General features: G+C 49.4%; 1 protein-coding gene across 3 annotated transcripts in view; it reads right to left on the bottom strand.

Annotated features, from left to right (window-relative positions):
- LOC146805959 (P2Y purinoceptor 2-like) overlaps positions 1–12,745 on the bottom strand; it is a 212,219-nt gene extending 199,474 nt beyond the window's left edge. Inside the window, exon 1 of one of the 3 annotated variants that reach the window (XR_014967945.1) lies at positions 12,360–12,745. Coding sequence is in view for 1 of the 3 variants with exons in the window: in XM_085623303.1 (XP_085479429.1) it covers positions 12,360–12,416 (57 nt within the window). In the remaining 2 variants the exon portion in view is untranslated. The remainder of the gene's footprint in view (positions 1–12,359) is intronic. The other 2 variants (XM_085623303.1, XM_085623304.1) reach the window with 2 other exon arrangements.
- Positions 12,746–14,160: the final 1,415 nt, after the last annotated feature.

Below are 14,160 nucleotides of genomic sequence, written 5' to 3'. Positions count from 1 at the left end.
TCAAATACGTGTACTATTTTTTATGTATTATTTATTCATTTTTAAAATCCTGCTTAAAATAGCTATAGAACTTCTGTTTCCACCATAGTTTCAAGGTTCGCTAAATATTTCCATACAGCCGTGAACATTCTTGTAGCGCCTACCCTCCTAGCGTAAGCTTCTTCAAACCTCATAGTTTGTTTCATTTTATTTAACCATTTTGAATATGAAGGTACTTCCGCCGACCTCCAGTCTGGAGAAATCAAGAGCGAGCAACGAGGGAGCAAATTGCTATAAAAGTCACCTCTGCTTTTGTCAGGTTTTCCCTAACTCTAGTAATGCCAAAAAGGGCTACCTCGGCCTCTGGATCTAGCCTCTTCTGGATTGCCTGATTTATGGCAGAAAAAATCTTAACCCAGAATGGCTCAAGTTTTGGACATGTGAAGAATATATGTAACCAAGCCCCTTCCCCTTCTGCCAAGCAGAGGAAGCATCTATTCTCCACTTCAGGATATTTTTTCTTTAGTATTTTAGGAGTATAGTATGGCATCCATCGAGACAAGAAGACCATTCTTTTAAAATTGGCAGCTCTTAATGCCTTACTCCCTAACTGGGATATAGACTGCCACTCCTGACTTGACAGAGTGCAATTGGTTTCCCGGGTTACTCTTTCTAGAAATTTCTCAACCAGAGAAGATTCATTTTGATTGCACAGCTGAGAGTACCAATTACCCACCCCTCTTAGTTTGGCTCGAAATAGAGCGGTCACCAACTTGATCGGGGCACCAATAGACGAGAGATTATATTTGTTTCAAAAATGTACAATCTGTAAATATTCAAAAAAGCCAGGCTTGTTCCGTTCCCCGCATCTATTCTGAATCTCTTGCTAGGTGATTGCTTTATTCTGCATAAAAAAGTGCCCCATCTCTTCTAAACCACAATCCTTCCAATTCCTAAGGTGACTGGGTTGAATTTGAAGACCCAAACTTTTGCAGTCCCCTAATTTTAAATAGTGGAATCCAGAAGAACCCGCTTGCTTAAAAAAGGACTGTAGTCTAGAGGCATAATCCTGCAGAGTCTTATATCTAGTCCTCTTTGGGAGTTTAGATGTTTTTAAAAATATCGGGATTTGCGAACCAGATTCCTGTACCATTTTGTCCCCCAAAAAGTTATCTAATAATCCATTTGATTCCAGTAAACGAGCTGTTAGGTCTAAAATAGCCGCCTCATAATATGTTCCGATTTTCGGCAGTGCTAACGCACCCTGATTAATATCTAGTTGTAGTGCTGAAAGTTTGACCCTGGAAGCCTTTTTGCTCCAGACAATCATGGGGATTCTCACCCTGAACCCTCATTAAACATGGGGTATTCAGGCTTCATTGCCATCCGGAAATGATATTAATAAACCTCTATGTGAATACTGCAACCCTATGAGTTTGGGAATAACAATATTGTAGAATTTGCAAATTCTATTAGCAATAGTAAATATTGAGAATTTGCCCTCTAATTTGTTTTGTTTTTTTGCTTATCCAAGATGAATTTAGATGTGCAAATAGCTCACAGGCACCAGCTTACAAGGGCCTTGGAGCCTTTGTCCCACCTGTAATTTATAGCAGGAGCCCCAACGCCCGGCCAGCACATGGTTTATCCTGGTCAGACCTGGCAGAGGGAGAAAGCACTGTGAGCACAGGAGGGGCTGGGACAGTGGCCCAGGACAGGAGAGTTCCAGCTCCCGGGTCTGCACGGTGTCTGTTATCTAAAGATCTGGGTGAGACGAAGTAGCATAGCCAAAGGATGCTGCGGGAGTAATAGATATATAGGAAAAACAATGGTTCCTGTGGAATAATATACTATGAGGTTATGATACATAAGCACAATCGCGATAAAGAGGGTTTAGGTTCCCTTTGTCACTTGGGACACTATGCACAAACGTTGTTTTGATGTATAATGTTTACTCCTAACTTTATTGTTTACAAAATCGATAAAATATACTACACTATAATCGATGTGTTAGTGGTTCCTTCGCGCTCTGCCATTATCTAAACCTGTATATCGCGATTGTGCTTATGTATCATAACCTCATAGTTTATTATTCCACTGGAACCATTGTCTTTCCTATATAACTATTACCCTGGTTCCTTAGTGAGTAGGGTTCCCCTGTTTTTTCTTGAGCGGGAGTAATAGAGACACATAAGGCTGAGTCTGCATGCCATTTCTCACTTTACATAGCGCTATTACCAAAGCATTACCATATTACAGAGGAAGCATTTGTTTTACTCATAGGAGAAACGGCTTCTTTTCAAAGTACCAAGTAAGCTAATCTCTCCACACTTTGAAAACTGAGTCTGAATCATTTAAATGGAAAATTACCCCTTAATATGTGGATCATAAACATGTGATTTACAATAGTTCAAATAAATTCTGATGATCTTTTCACATTTCTATTTGTGGTATTAGTTGTTTTTGTACAGCACCCGCAGCCAAGAGGATGCTTCAAGGCACTAATAAAATCATCAGATCCAAAAAAAACTCTGAATATGTAAATTGCACATATGTACCATGGCACCCTTTGCATAATGTATCACAATTGAGTGCAACCGACATGATAAGTCCTCATATTGGCCCATTGCGTTCTAAATATAAAGTTTGTCAACGATGCGGGGCTTCTTAAAGCAAACTTTGCAGCCCTTTGTGTTTTATTGCAAAGCAGGCAGTATTAAATGATTAAGTATGCATGCATTCTTTTTTTAAATATGTACTTATATACTGCTCCGAACTGCTGAAAGGAAATCTCTTTCCACTGAAGTTAAGCCACACCAAACTACCTCTGATACAGTACGCGGGTGACTTGATTTTGGACCATACACACATTGGCATAAAGAGGGCACTGGGCATATTACATACCTACAAGACCAAGAACTCCCTGCTCGCAAACGCCACAGAAACTACAGTTCTAGGCTTTGGAAAAAGAGCCAAGAAACAACAGTTGGTACGCACTTGGGCCCCTTAAACATAACCACAACTTCCAAAGGAAGTTACCTTGGCGTCTGGTTGCCGGACACTGGCAAACCCTATCTATGTGTGAAGGCACTTAAAGAAAAAGCAGCCAGAACACTGCTTGCCCTAACTAAACTTTCCCACAAATTACAGAGCCCTACAGCCGAGGGGATTCGAACAGTAACGTGGGCAAACCTGCCACCCATTCTCAGCCATGGGCACCTCGCACTCCCCGGCATGCTCACAGAGACATTAGAGCGCCGCCCGCCACATAGCAGCAACTATGCCGCTGCCCGCGTCCCACGCAGTGGGACATCAGCAGGGCAGCATTCTAGTGGCCGACCGTCGGAGCCTTCCCCCCTTGCTGCCTCGCGCGCGAGGCCTACGCCCACTTGGGAAAAACCCCTATCGCGTGGAGCTGGGGGCGGGCTGGGGGGGGGCGGGGGGCGCGGCTTACTCCCTACTTAGTGGGCTCTCTCGCCCAGTTCCTCCTCTGTCTCCTGCGCGCCGCAGCCAGCCTGGACACGCGTTCTGTCTCGTCGTGGCTGGCCGTATCCCGCCGTTTTCCTCACGCGGAAATTCGCCGTCTCTTGGTTGCTGAGGTTCGCCGAGGGTCGCTGCGGTCTTGGTGCCCGGAGCGCGTGTTTGGTCGTGTCGGTAGCCAGGTCAGTGCTCCCCCCCAGCCCTGTAAGTCGTCATGTCCACCACCCCCCCCCCTCGCTTGGGGTTTCCTACCCGGGGCAGTAGAGTGTCCCCTGCTAGGCAGTTTGTGCACGTGCCAGGTTGAAGCGGCATTGTGGCTCAGGGTGGGGGGGAGAGAGCGGCGGGGGGATGCGCTTTGAGTCGCGTGGCATGGTTATGCTTTTGTGGGTCGTGTTTATGGCGCTCCGACGTTGGTCTTTCGTTCCCCGGCGCGCGAGGGTTGGCGCTGTGCCCCGGGCGGGTTCCCAGGTACCGCATAGTTGGGATGGTTGCACCCGGGACTTGTAGGAGGTGTGGTCCGCCGGCTTGAAGGACTGCCGACTTTGGTGCAGGAGGCCAGGTTCGTGCCCTCGAGGTCGCGTCCACGTTGCGGTGCGCATGTGGGCGCTCCAATGCCTCCGGGCCGAGGTCGCGACATATGAATGTGCGGGCGTTTGCCCCCGCTTTACGGTGCACATGTGGGCGCATCCTGGTCAGGTTCGCGCTTTGTTGCTATGCAAATAGTTGCCCCAGTTTTGTGGCGCTCATGTGGGGGCGCCAATGCCTGCGGGTCGAGTCCGCGCCATGTAGTTGTGCACACATTTGCCCCGCTTTGCGGTGCACAAGTAGGCGCTCCGGTTTCTCCGGGTCATGTTCGCGCCATGTTACTGTGCGCGCGTTTGCCCCTGCTTTGAGGCGCTCAGGTGGGCGCCCCGGTGCACGCCAGGCAGACGTGCTGGCGTTTTGTCCACGCTTCGCGGTGCTCATGAGGAGCGCTCCGGTGCCGGGGGTCGAGTTCGCGCTAGATGGGTGCCGGCCGTTTTCCTACGCTGCGGCCTCGGGGTGCGTAAAGCATGATTATACAAAATGGTAGCCAATGAGATTTACTATAAATGAAATATATATATATGTTGTAGCATGATTTAAACAGGTGTCAGCCTCGCACAGTGCGTGGAATGGGTGTTACAAACTGGGTGTAAAGTACCACATATGATGTTTTCACTGTTACGCTTGGGTAAGATTGTTCATTGTGACACGGCTAATCGGCATGTTTCACGATTTAGGGTAACACTCAGGGGAATTTGCATTTTTTTCGTTTTTCATCCAACAATAACTCCACCCCAGTTCTGAAATGCACGAGGTGAAGTTTGTGAATGGATAGCCAGGGCTTCTCACAAAATATTCACTGTTTTTACGAGTTCGCTGTAAAAGCCCCTGATGAAGTACTCATTAGTGAGAAATGCATTGGAAACATCTCTAGAACACAACATGTGTGCAATGGAAGAAAGTTTAATTTATAATGAAACGTCAAAGGTGGCAGGAATGCATGCAGTGTCTGTGGGATGTAGCTGGCTGGTTGCTGTCGACCACGCTCATAGTGTGGGGGTCTGCTGTTCAGAATGCTTGTTCCACGGGTGAGGCCTTTCCCCCTTTCTAACATTGTTCCATCGATTTCTGGTCAACGTTTTGGTCAATCTGTGCATATGTGCGAGTTGTTGGACAATATCCCAGGTTATTCCTTCTCAATTTCAGAATTGTGAGATCGTTTGGGGTATATGCCGGGCCGGCACGAATGGGCATTGGCAGCACATTGGAAGTGTACCCTCTGGCGTGTTGGGGACATCTGATCTTGCCGTTTGTGGAAGGTTGATTTTGGTGTCCCAGTTCCTCGACTATGTTACTGCTATTTGGTTTTTCCTGGCCTGGTCGATTAGCTCGGTTGGTTGTAGCGTGGTGCTAGTGGCAAGAAGGTAGCGGGTGCAACCCCCGTATTGGCCAATGCTTGTGGCATCGGTCTCTGTGGCGTCATCGGTTAGCGCTTTCGGCTTTTAAAGGAAAGGTTGGTGGTTCATGCCCACCCAGGGACGCAAGATTGTATTTTTATAAACGGATTGGCGTGCTTTCAGTGCGCTGAGCTAGTTGTTTTTTCCTGGCCTGGTCGGTTAGCTCGATTGGTTGTAGCGGGGTGCTAGTGCCGCGAAGGTGGCAGGTGCGATCCCCGTACTGGCAATGCTTGAGGCATCGGTCTCTGTGGCGCAATCGGTTCGCGCGTTCGGCTCTTAAAGGAAAGGTTGGTGGTTCAAGCCCACCCTGGGACGCAAAAAATTGTATTTTCACTCATTGCAAAGCTTTCAGTGCGCTGAGCTACCGTGTCCTGGTAAATTATACGTTCGGTCGCCGTGGAAGCTAAGCAGGGTAGGGACTGGATAGCACTTGGATGGGGGGCCAGAATGGGATATGTTGGATGCTGGTGTCGTTGCTATGAGTTAGGCCCCTCTTAGGCGGGCAAATAAATGTTTTATAGCAGGCAGTTCCTACCCACAGAAGAATCAAGTCTAACACAGGGCAATCTCCTCCTGCTCTACATCCAGGGGAACGTACAAGGGGGTAGCTAAATCACAGAATTTACATATGTAATTCTAGCCGATTTCTAAATGCACAAGGAATGCCATGATAAATTCTAAACAGATAGCGGAGGAATTGCATACAAGTGGGGCAAACTTGGACTTTAACACATATAAAATGGGGGTATACAATATTGTTGTATATAATGCTGTACTGCAATATACAATCACTGTACACCAGTGGTGTATAGTACCTTTAATTCTCTATGACGGCAACGTTTCAGCCATGACGGACCTGGGCAAGCACAATCTATCCTCTATCGTGCTTCGACCCCCATAATGTACACCTACAATGTTAGTACCTCCATCGTACATTTGATTGATTAGATCCATTTCCCCAACAACCTGACCATGGCACTTTCGGCAAACGTTTATTAAGCTTTTAAGCACCTGCTGCAGCGTTTCTTTCACCCGCCAATTGTCAGGACTCGCATAATGGCAAGATTGCCTGCTGCAAAGACGTGTGCCAAGTACATTACAGAGGGCATAGGATGCAAACAGATCAGCCGGTTACTGCTTTCAAAAGGGACATCCTTTGGTTACTTGCAATGTATAACTTAAAGTCCTAATATAGGATAGTGAGCTATCAACTTTCATCCTAGAACTGCATACACAATGCAAAGTATACATTATTAGAACACCGATCAGTGTTGCAGAACATCCTAGGACACACCTACTATATCACTTTGTTGCATTATTTTCCAGGATGATTCACATGCCTGTAGTTGCTCTAATGCTTTTAAAAGGGAGAAGATACGGCCTATCGGATTGAGCTACGCTGCGCAGAAGGGGACACTATTTACATAGGAAGGAGTCGCAATAGCATAGCGTGGAGCAGGAAGGAGTCTCAGTAACATACCTTGGTATAAACTACGCTCATCCTCGCCAGGCGAAGACTTCGCATCGGAAAGTTGTCAGTGTTTGGCCCCAGGGCAAGATTGCTAGGCATGGTAATAAAGACACTTGTCTCTCTGCTCCGGACGTATCCTTGCCTCTAGACAACTGTTGGTTTGCATATGAAGAGAGAAGTGTCAGCGCCTTATCAATATGCAGTGATTCTGGAAAATCACTTAATCTCCCTGTGTCTAATAAGGAGAGTGTGTGTCCCTGGGGTGGCGTTAGTTGGTGTGCAGGTAAAGCGCGCAAACGATACCTTGCTGCTCGTGCAGCACTACCATACATTTTAAAAGTTTACCTTGGAGGCTGTTTTCATTCCTGAAAGCCGTGAACCAGATGCCCCTTCACTATTCACACCATCGCCCCCCCAGCTTTCCTCCGATTCCTGTCTGCATGTGAACATGCATGTCTTTGATATTGCGAACGTACCCCTTGCTTTACTAGGCGATGCGGTAGATTCCCGGTAGAATGCGGGATGGATAAGCGTCAGGGATGAGGCCATGACCTTTCTGGAAGGGGCATTCTCCTTCGACCTGGTCGGACTGGGAAAGGAAGGTAGGAGGGCTGGATAACTCTTTATTCTACCTGCGGTGGCACGTCTTGCCAGGAGTGATTGGCAAAGGCTTCGCCTTCAGCCAGCCTAGGTTAACACCCATCCATACAAGCCAATTGTTCATGGTGGTATCGGGCCGCATTTACACAGCGCAGTATTTGGCCCCTGGGGCTGTCAGTGTCGCGAATTACTAAAATTCCCTGAACTGAAGGTGTGGCCGGGTTTTACACGAGCAGAAGTTCGGGAGTGCAAGCCTCCACCTAGGGGGTGGTTGGCTGAATCTGATGAACTACTTCAAACGGCTCACAGCACTGCCGTGGGAGAGTGGCAATGCCCTGTGCATACTTCAACCAGACACCGGGAATGGTATGCCCTCACCTACATGTGCGTAGCACCTTCTGAAATAAGCAGGACCAGAGATGTGCTGCTCCCCACTGGCATTTGACAGGTTAATGGACAAGGCTAGCGGAAAAGCCAGATGTATTGTCATGAGTTAAGGTGGTCGTGACCGAGGCACTGGCTGAATAGAGACACTGCCAATTATGGGTTAGGAACGAAATTATAACTGGGGCGCACAACAAATTATTTGATAGCAATGGGACGTTTCCTTTCAAGCCATGATGTCGGTGCCACGACTTACCTACAGCACTGCAACACCGGTGTAACAAGGACTGTAGGCAAAGATATTAACTCCTTTCAGCAGCAATAGAGTCCAAAGCTAGCTGCTATTCAACAAGCAAGGAATTGGATACGCTGTCCCAGGGGAGAGTAAGGAAAGAGTGGGATAACAGCGGGACTAGTATAAGACCCTATCGTCCAATTTAAGGTAACTTAATTTGCAAGTAGAGAGGCCAAAACCGGGAGATGTTGCTAAGATATGGGCCGGTTGTAGTAAACAATAGACTAATACGATGTGAAAGGGAGCAAAGTCAGGTAACAGTGATGTCAGCTGTGTTTATACACGTAGGTGAAGGGGTTAACTCACACGTTACCTTCACCCTGCTTATGGTGCTGTAGCTGTTGGGAACACAATTCCGTGCCAGTTGGCACCCAAATTGGCCAATTGGAAAGTATTAAGGGGATGGCAGGTCCATAAGCGCCTATTTCACCAATGCCCTGTTACCGATGCCATATTTCCAGCCTGAAAATCAGATTTAGGTGTTACTCTTCTCGCCCAACATTTCATTGGAGCCAGGGAGGGGGGGGAAACGTTCGCAAATTTGGGTCCTCGAGCTGAGCGATGTACCTTCGGCAGCTCAGTCAGCCATATCGGCTTTATCCGGAGTCACGAAAGAAGCAGACGTCCATTTAGCAGTTAAAAATCTTCTGTCCTGCTAAAGAAATCATGCAATTGCCCGCAGCAGCAGCTGTTTTTTAGGTACCATGCCGCTATCTATACATCCCTGTGTAGACAAAGCGGAAATCAACACCTTAGTGCTAGGTTATGAAGGGAAGCGATGGATTGACGAATTCAGCTATGGTTTAGTTCTGACTCCATTTGTAGGTGCTAGATCTTCCCATAATTACGATAGGAAGATCTGCAGTGGCATCGCTTATAGGGCTAGTAACTCCAGTCACGCCTCAGCTGAGCGGCACTGGGGCCTAGAGTCATTCGTGGTTAGTCTGCCCTGGGCTTCTGAGTAACGTTGCAACTTAATGCCGTATATTTACGGTTACAGAACAGGACCCATTATTTAGCCCACTAAAGCTGGCTCGCAGGGGCGGGCACCCATAAACAGCGAAAGGAGGAAGGGGGGCTCTGGCAGCGACGGTAGCCTCCCCAGAGCTGTGGCGGAGTTACAGGGCGATCTGGATGCAGACTGGTACAGTAAGGGTACCTCTGCGACAGGCGGTACAGTAAGGGTACCCCTGTCCGGCACAGTAAGGGTGCCCGAGCCAAGGTCCAGGAGCCGAAGGGGGTTCTGGGAAGACCGCGACGGCGCCCCGTTAGTCCTTCGGGCGGTTGGGGGGCCTGACCAACCGGGGGTGGCCACAACACGCTCCGCCCCTGTCGGAAGGGGCGGGAGTAGGAGGCAGATCACGTGACCCAGTGGATGATCTGCAGATATTTATGTGCCACACTGCCGGGCATCGACCCACCGTGTGTGCTGGCTCACCAGGCGGGCGGGCAGCAAGGGGCTGCCTGCCCTGGATCGCCCGTAAGATAACCCAATTTTATTATCATACTGTGTTGTATGAAATAAACCTGCAGCAGTTCTTCACCCACAAATAAAGTGTCAGTGTAATCTTTGGGTGATGTCTGTGTATGCGTGTTGACTGAAGCGGATGACGGTGTGGTCACTATGCCGCTGCCCGCGTCCCACGCAGTGGGACATCAGCAGGGCAGCATTCTAGTGGCCGCCCGTCGGAGCCTTCCCCCCTTGCTGCCTCGCGCGCGAGGCCTACGCCCACTTGGGAAAAACCCCTATCGCGTGGAGCTGGGGGCGGGCTGGGGGGGGGCGGGGGGCGCGGCTTACTCCCTACTTAGTGGGCTCTCTCGCCCAGTTCCTCCTCTGTCTCCTGCGCGCCGCAGCCAGCCTGGACACGCGTTCTCCCACCCTTTCCTCTTACCCCGCGGGGCAGGCTCAGCGCGTTATTGGAATGTTTAATTTTTCTTTTTGCATTGCAGGCGGAGTTACAGGGCGATCTGGATGCAGACTGGTACAGTAAGGGTACCTCTGCGACAGGCGGTACAGTAAGGGTACCCCTGTCCGGCACAGTAAGGGTGCCCGAGCCAAGGTCCAGGAGCCGAAGGGGGTTCTGGGAAGACCGCGACGGCGCCCCGTTAGTCCTTCGGGCGGTTGGGGGGCCTGACCAACCGGGGGTGGCCACAACACGCTCCGCCCCTGTCGGAAGGGGCGGGAGTAGGAGGCAGATCACGTGACCCAGTGGATGATCTGCAGATATTTATGTGCCACACTGCCGGGCATCGACCCACCGTGTGTGCTGGCTCACCAGGCGGGCGGGCAGCAAGGGGCTGCCTGCCCTGGATCGCCCGTAAGATAACCCAATTTTATTATCATACTGTGTTGTATGAAATAAACCTGCAGCAGTTCTTCACCCACAAATAAAGTGTCAGTGTAATCTTTGGGTGATGTCTGTGTATGCGTGTTGACTGAAGCGGATGACGGTGTGGTCACTAGCAACATATTCCGTCTCCCCAAAGCAACAAGACGCCCACTGATTCCACTGGAGCTCGGGCGGGTGAATATGGACACGGAGTGTAAAAAGGATTGAATGAAATGCCACCATCAGTGGCCAGAGCGGACTGACTCCATGAAGGGAGCATGGCGTGATATTTCAGCCCAAAGGGAGCGAGCGATGACGGTCTCTCTGCGGTGTGAGAGCCACACTGAGTTTGGCCACGGAAGGTCTCACCGATCCAGTCATAATGTTGCAGCACTTCAAGAGCACTTTATAAAAACAATAAACTCCTATCGAAGGGACAGGACATACATGAAGTCAGAAACATCTCGGGCGCTGTGGGTCTTGACACATCCCATGAAGACACCCCCTGTCGGCCACACCTGAGAGCGGCTACGGGAGACAAGCCCCAAGGGACATTCTGCTGACAGACTCCTGACACTGCCCTTATGGGATTAGAGGGACCCCTGGACAACAAACTCACCAGGGCAGAGGCAGTGCAGGTTGTGCCCATATATCCTAGAATATGCAGACCACTAAGCATGTTGCTGTCCAGAGTTGCTTCGCCAAAGTAGAATTTATGTATGGCCATTATTTCTGCAGCGCGGCGTAAGATATTGCACAGAGGCAGTGTGGTATATTACCTCGTCTGGTGTCCCACTCACCTGGCACGAGTCAGCAGGTTGTTTGTAAGACTCCTGAGGGGTGATCGTCCATGCTGGGAACATCCCACCCGGCAGCATCGAGCATGAGCTTGCTTGACCTCAGCGAACTGGTGGCCCCTAGATATGACACCCTATACATGGGCCAGTTGGACAGCTGCCCCACAGGCTCTACGGTCCCTCTTATGACACTGTTAACCCATCTTGTGGTCTGCAATATCTGACATGGTTCGGCTGCTTGACATGTTGCACTTTCACTGATGCATTAGACTATAACTTCACCCAAATCCTTCACACCTGCTGCACTTTAAAACCTTATGACTTAACGTTCGCACTTTACTATTGTCTTTTCCACACGGGCTGTATTTACTGATCTCCGCTATGGAGTGTCGGCATTGATTCGATACAAGGCACGTGCACTTCGCAGTTTACTCGCACTTTACGCTTCCCATGGTGCCCTCTCTTTTACTGGAGAGCCTGTGTCCAACGTTCTTAGCGGTTTTACCTCAATGCTTTTTTTAATGTAATTTTATTTCTTTGATGCCTGTTCGCACATTGATGGAATTGTAAAGGTTTTAATTATTCATGCAATACATTACTTACCTATGTGCTTTATCACACGTGTTATTGTGCAATAGCAGGTGAACATGAAAAACTTACATTGTAAACCACATTCCATGCCTTTTTGATTGTACTGAAGTTTGGGTCTCTTAGAACTGTGTACCAGGTGGCAACAGCGCGCAAAGTACGGGGATGTGACATATGAGACTCTTCAGGAACCGCGTGACTTACACTTTTCAAATACACCCTTTTAGGAAAAAAAACCCTGTTCTTAATGACTCATGCGACTGACAGGTGTCAATCAAGTAGTTGGGATGAACTTTCAGCCAATCCAATGGCTGACAACTCGCTCCAAAACAAACACACAAAAAACAAGTTATAATCTGCAGCTACAGAACGTTCCAGGCGTATACAAGAGTAAAAAAGTTGCTTCGTGATTTCAAATGCGTGCATATACAAGTGTCAGTGAAGTTTCCTTACGGTTTCAGGTGTCTCCGGCAGTCCTCTGTCCGCGTCACATTCCCAGGAGCGCAGCATCCCCCGCTAGCAGCCGGGCCACGCCGGAGCCATGCCCCCTTCTCCACTCGCGCCTCGGTGGTCGCTCTGGGCTTCTTTCTGTGCGCTACCGCAGGTCTAGGGGCACAGTTTGTAGCTGGCACGCTGCTGCCGCCGCCAGGGACCGGCGTGTGGCCGCTGGGCCGGGTTACAGCGAGGCTTCCTGGTGAAGGCAGCGGTGGGAGGTGCACCGGGGCCAGCCTCCCTCCTCCCTCCCCGAGCAAGGACCAGAGGTTGAAGTCGGCGGACAAGAACGGTCATGCCACACGCGGATGCCAACCTGTTACCTAACTCGTTGTGACCTAGAGCTTGTTTGTTCATCAGCGCCCTCAGTGTTTTAAGTAAATATCTGTGAGTCACTTGCGGGTCACGAGTTCGAATCCCGACGCAACCACCACGGCTCCATCCATACTCACCCGAGGCTGTGGGTTTGACTATCATTGTTGGGGTGACAGCAGTGGCGTTTGTTATTTGCCGCACTACGGAAAACTTGGGCGCATGAAGTGTGGGGGAGATGGGGGATTTACCACCCCCTTTTGGAAGGAAAAGTGTTGGGGGACGCAGGGGATAAAAACAACGCGCACTCCCATTGTTCGCAGGGCCATTGGAGCGTTAAAACGCTACCCCGCTTTTGACCTGCCAACCTACTCCCAGCCAGGGTCGGATTTAGAGGGTGGGTTATTCGCTGGTGCCAAGGACTCATTCCCGAGGCAAGATGTAGGCTGTTGTTTTTCAGGTTTGGGGCTTTTAGCACAAACTTGGGCGGCCATTGTGATTCTCTTTAGAATAGCAAAACACACAAGATGATGGACGGAATGTTGCACATTGGCAACACATTCACCCCCAGTCACAGATCTGGGTTTAATCCATCGTTATTTTGCTCACCATGCCACCCCAGTTCAGACATGGCCATATGCAAATCAGTCTTGACCCTGTGCCTCATGGGAACAGTCAGGGCTTTAAGTGGGCCGGGTCTCACCGGGTCTGAGCACCGGCAGTTTTTTTAAGGGGGACTGGAAACGGGTCTCTATCGGGCTCTGTTTTGTGCACTGGCACAGACGGTCATGTTTTTTCCAGACTGCTGTGACATCAGTCTGCTGTCACTGCAGTCCGGAAAAAAGTGTCAGGGCACAAAACAGAGCACGATAGAGACCCGTTTCGAGACAGCAGGCACATCGATGTACCCTGCTCACACTACTCACAAGTGGAGAAGTTACGACATGACGTCATGCCAGGTGAGCGTTGTAGGGGGAAGGGAAATCCTTTTAAGAAGTCATTCTCTCTCTGGATTTCCTTTCTCTGTTTGAAACTCAGGAGCAGCAACAATGTCCTGGTGTCACCAGGGCTTTAAGTGGAAGCTTTTTCAATATTCTATACAAGCCATAGTTGTTGCTTATTTAGCTTATGCAACTAAAAACCACTGACAAAGCCAATAGTCCTGACTTGTAGGTATGATGTAACTTGTTGTATCATATCTGGATGCAATGACAGAAACAGCAAAATACAAGTCGAGCTGCACACTATGCTAAACACAGATTTTCAACTTACTGTTTTTAAGCCACGCCCTTAATTACATTGGCCACGCCCCCTTGAGAGACCCCCCAGTTTTTTCATCCCACTTAAAGCCCTGGGAACAGTCCATTCCGAACTGCCAAGCCATGTCTTGCCTGGATCGGAACCAAGCATCCCAGGACCGGTTTCAGGGTTTCACCCCTCTTCAGTCAGG

Source organism: Triturus cristatus, chromosome 8 (assembly GCF_964204655.1).
Source record: "Triturus cristatus chromosome 8, aTriCri1.1, whole genome shotgun sequence".
Classification (NCBI taxonomy): Eukaryota; Metazoa; Chordata; class Amphibia; order Caudata; family Salamandridae; genus Triturus; species Triturus cristatus.
This window is presented reverse-complemented; position numbering and strand designations above follow the sequence as displayed.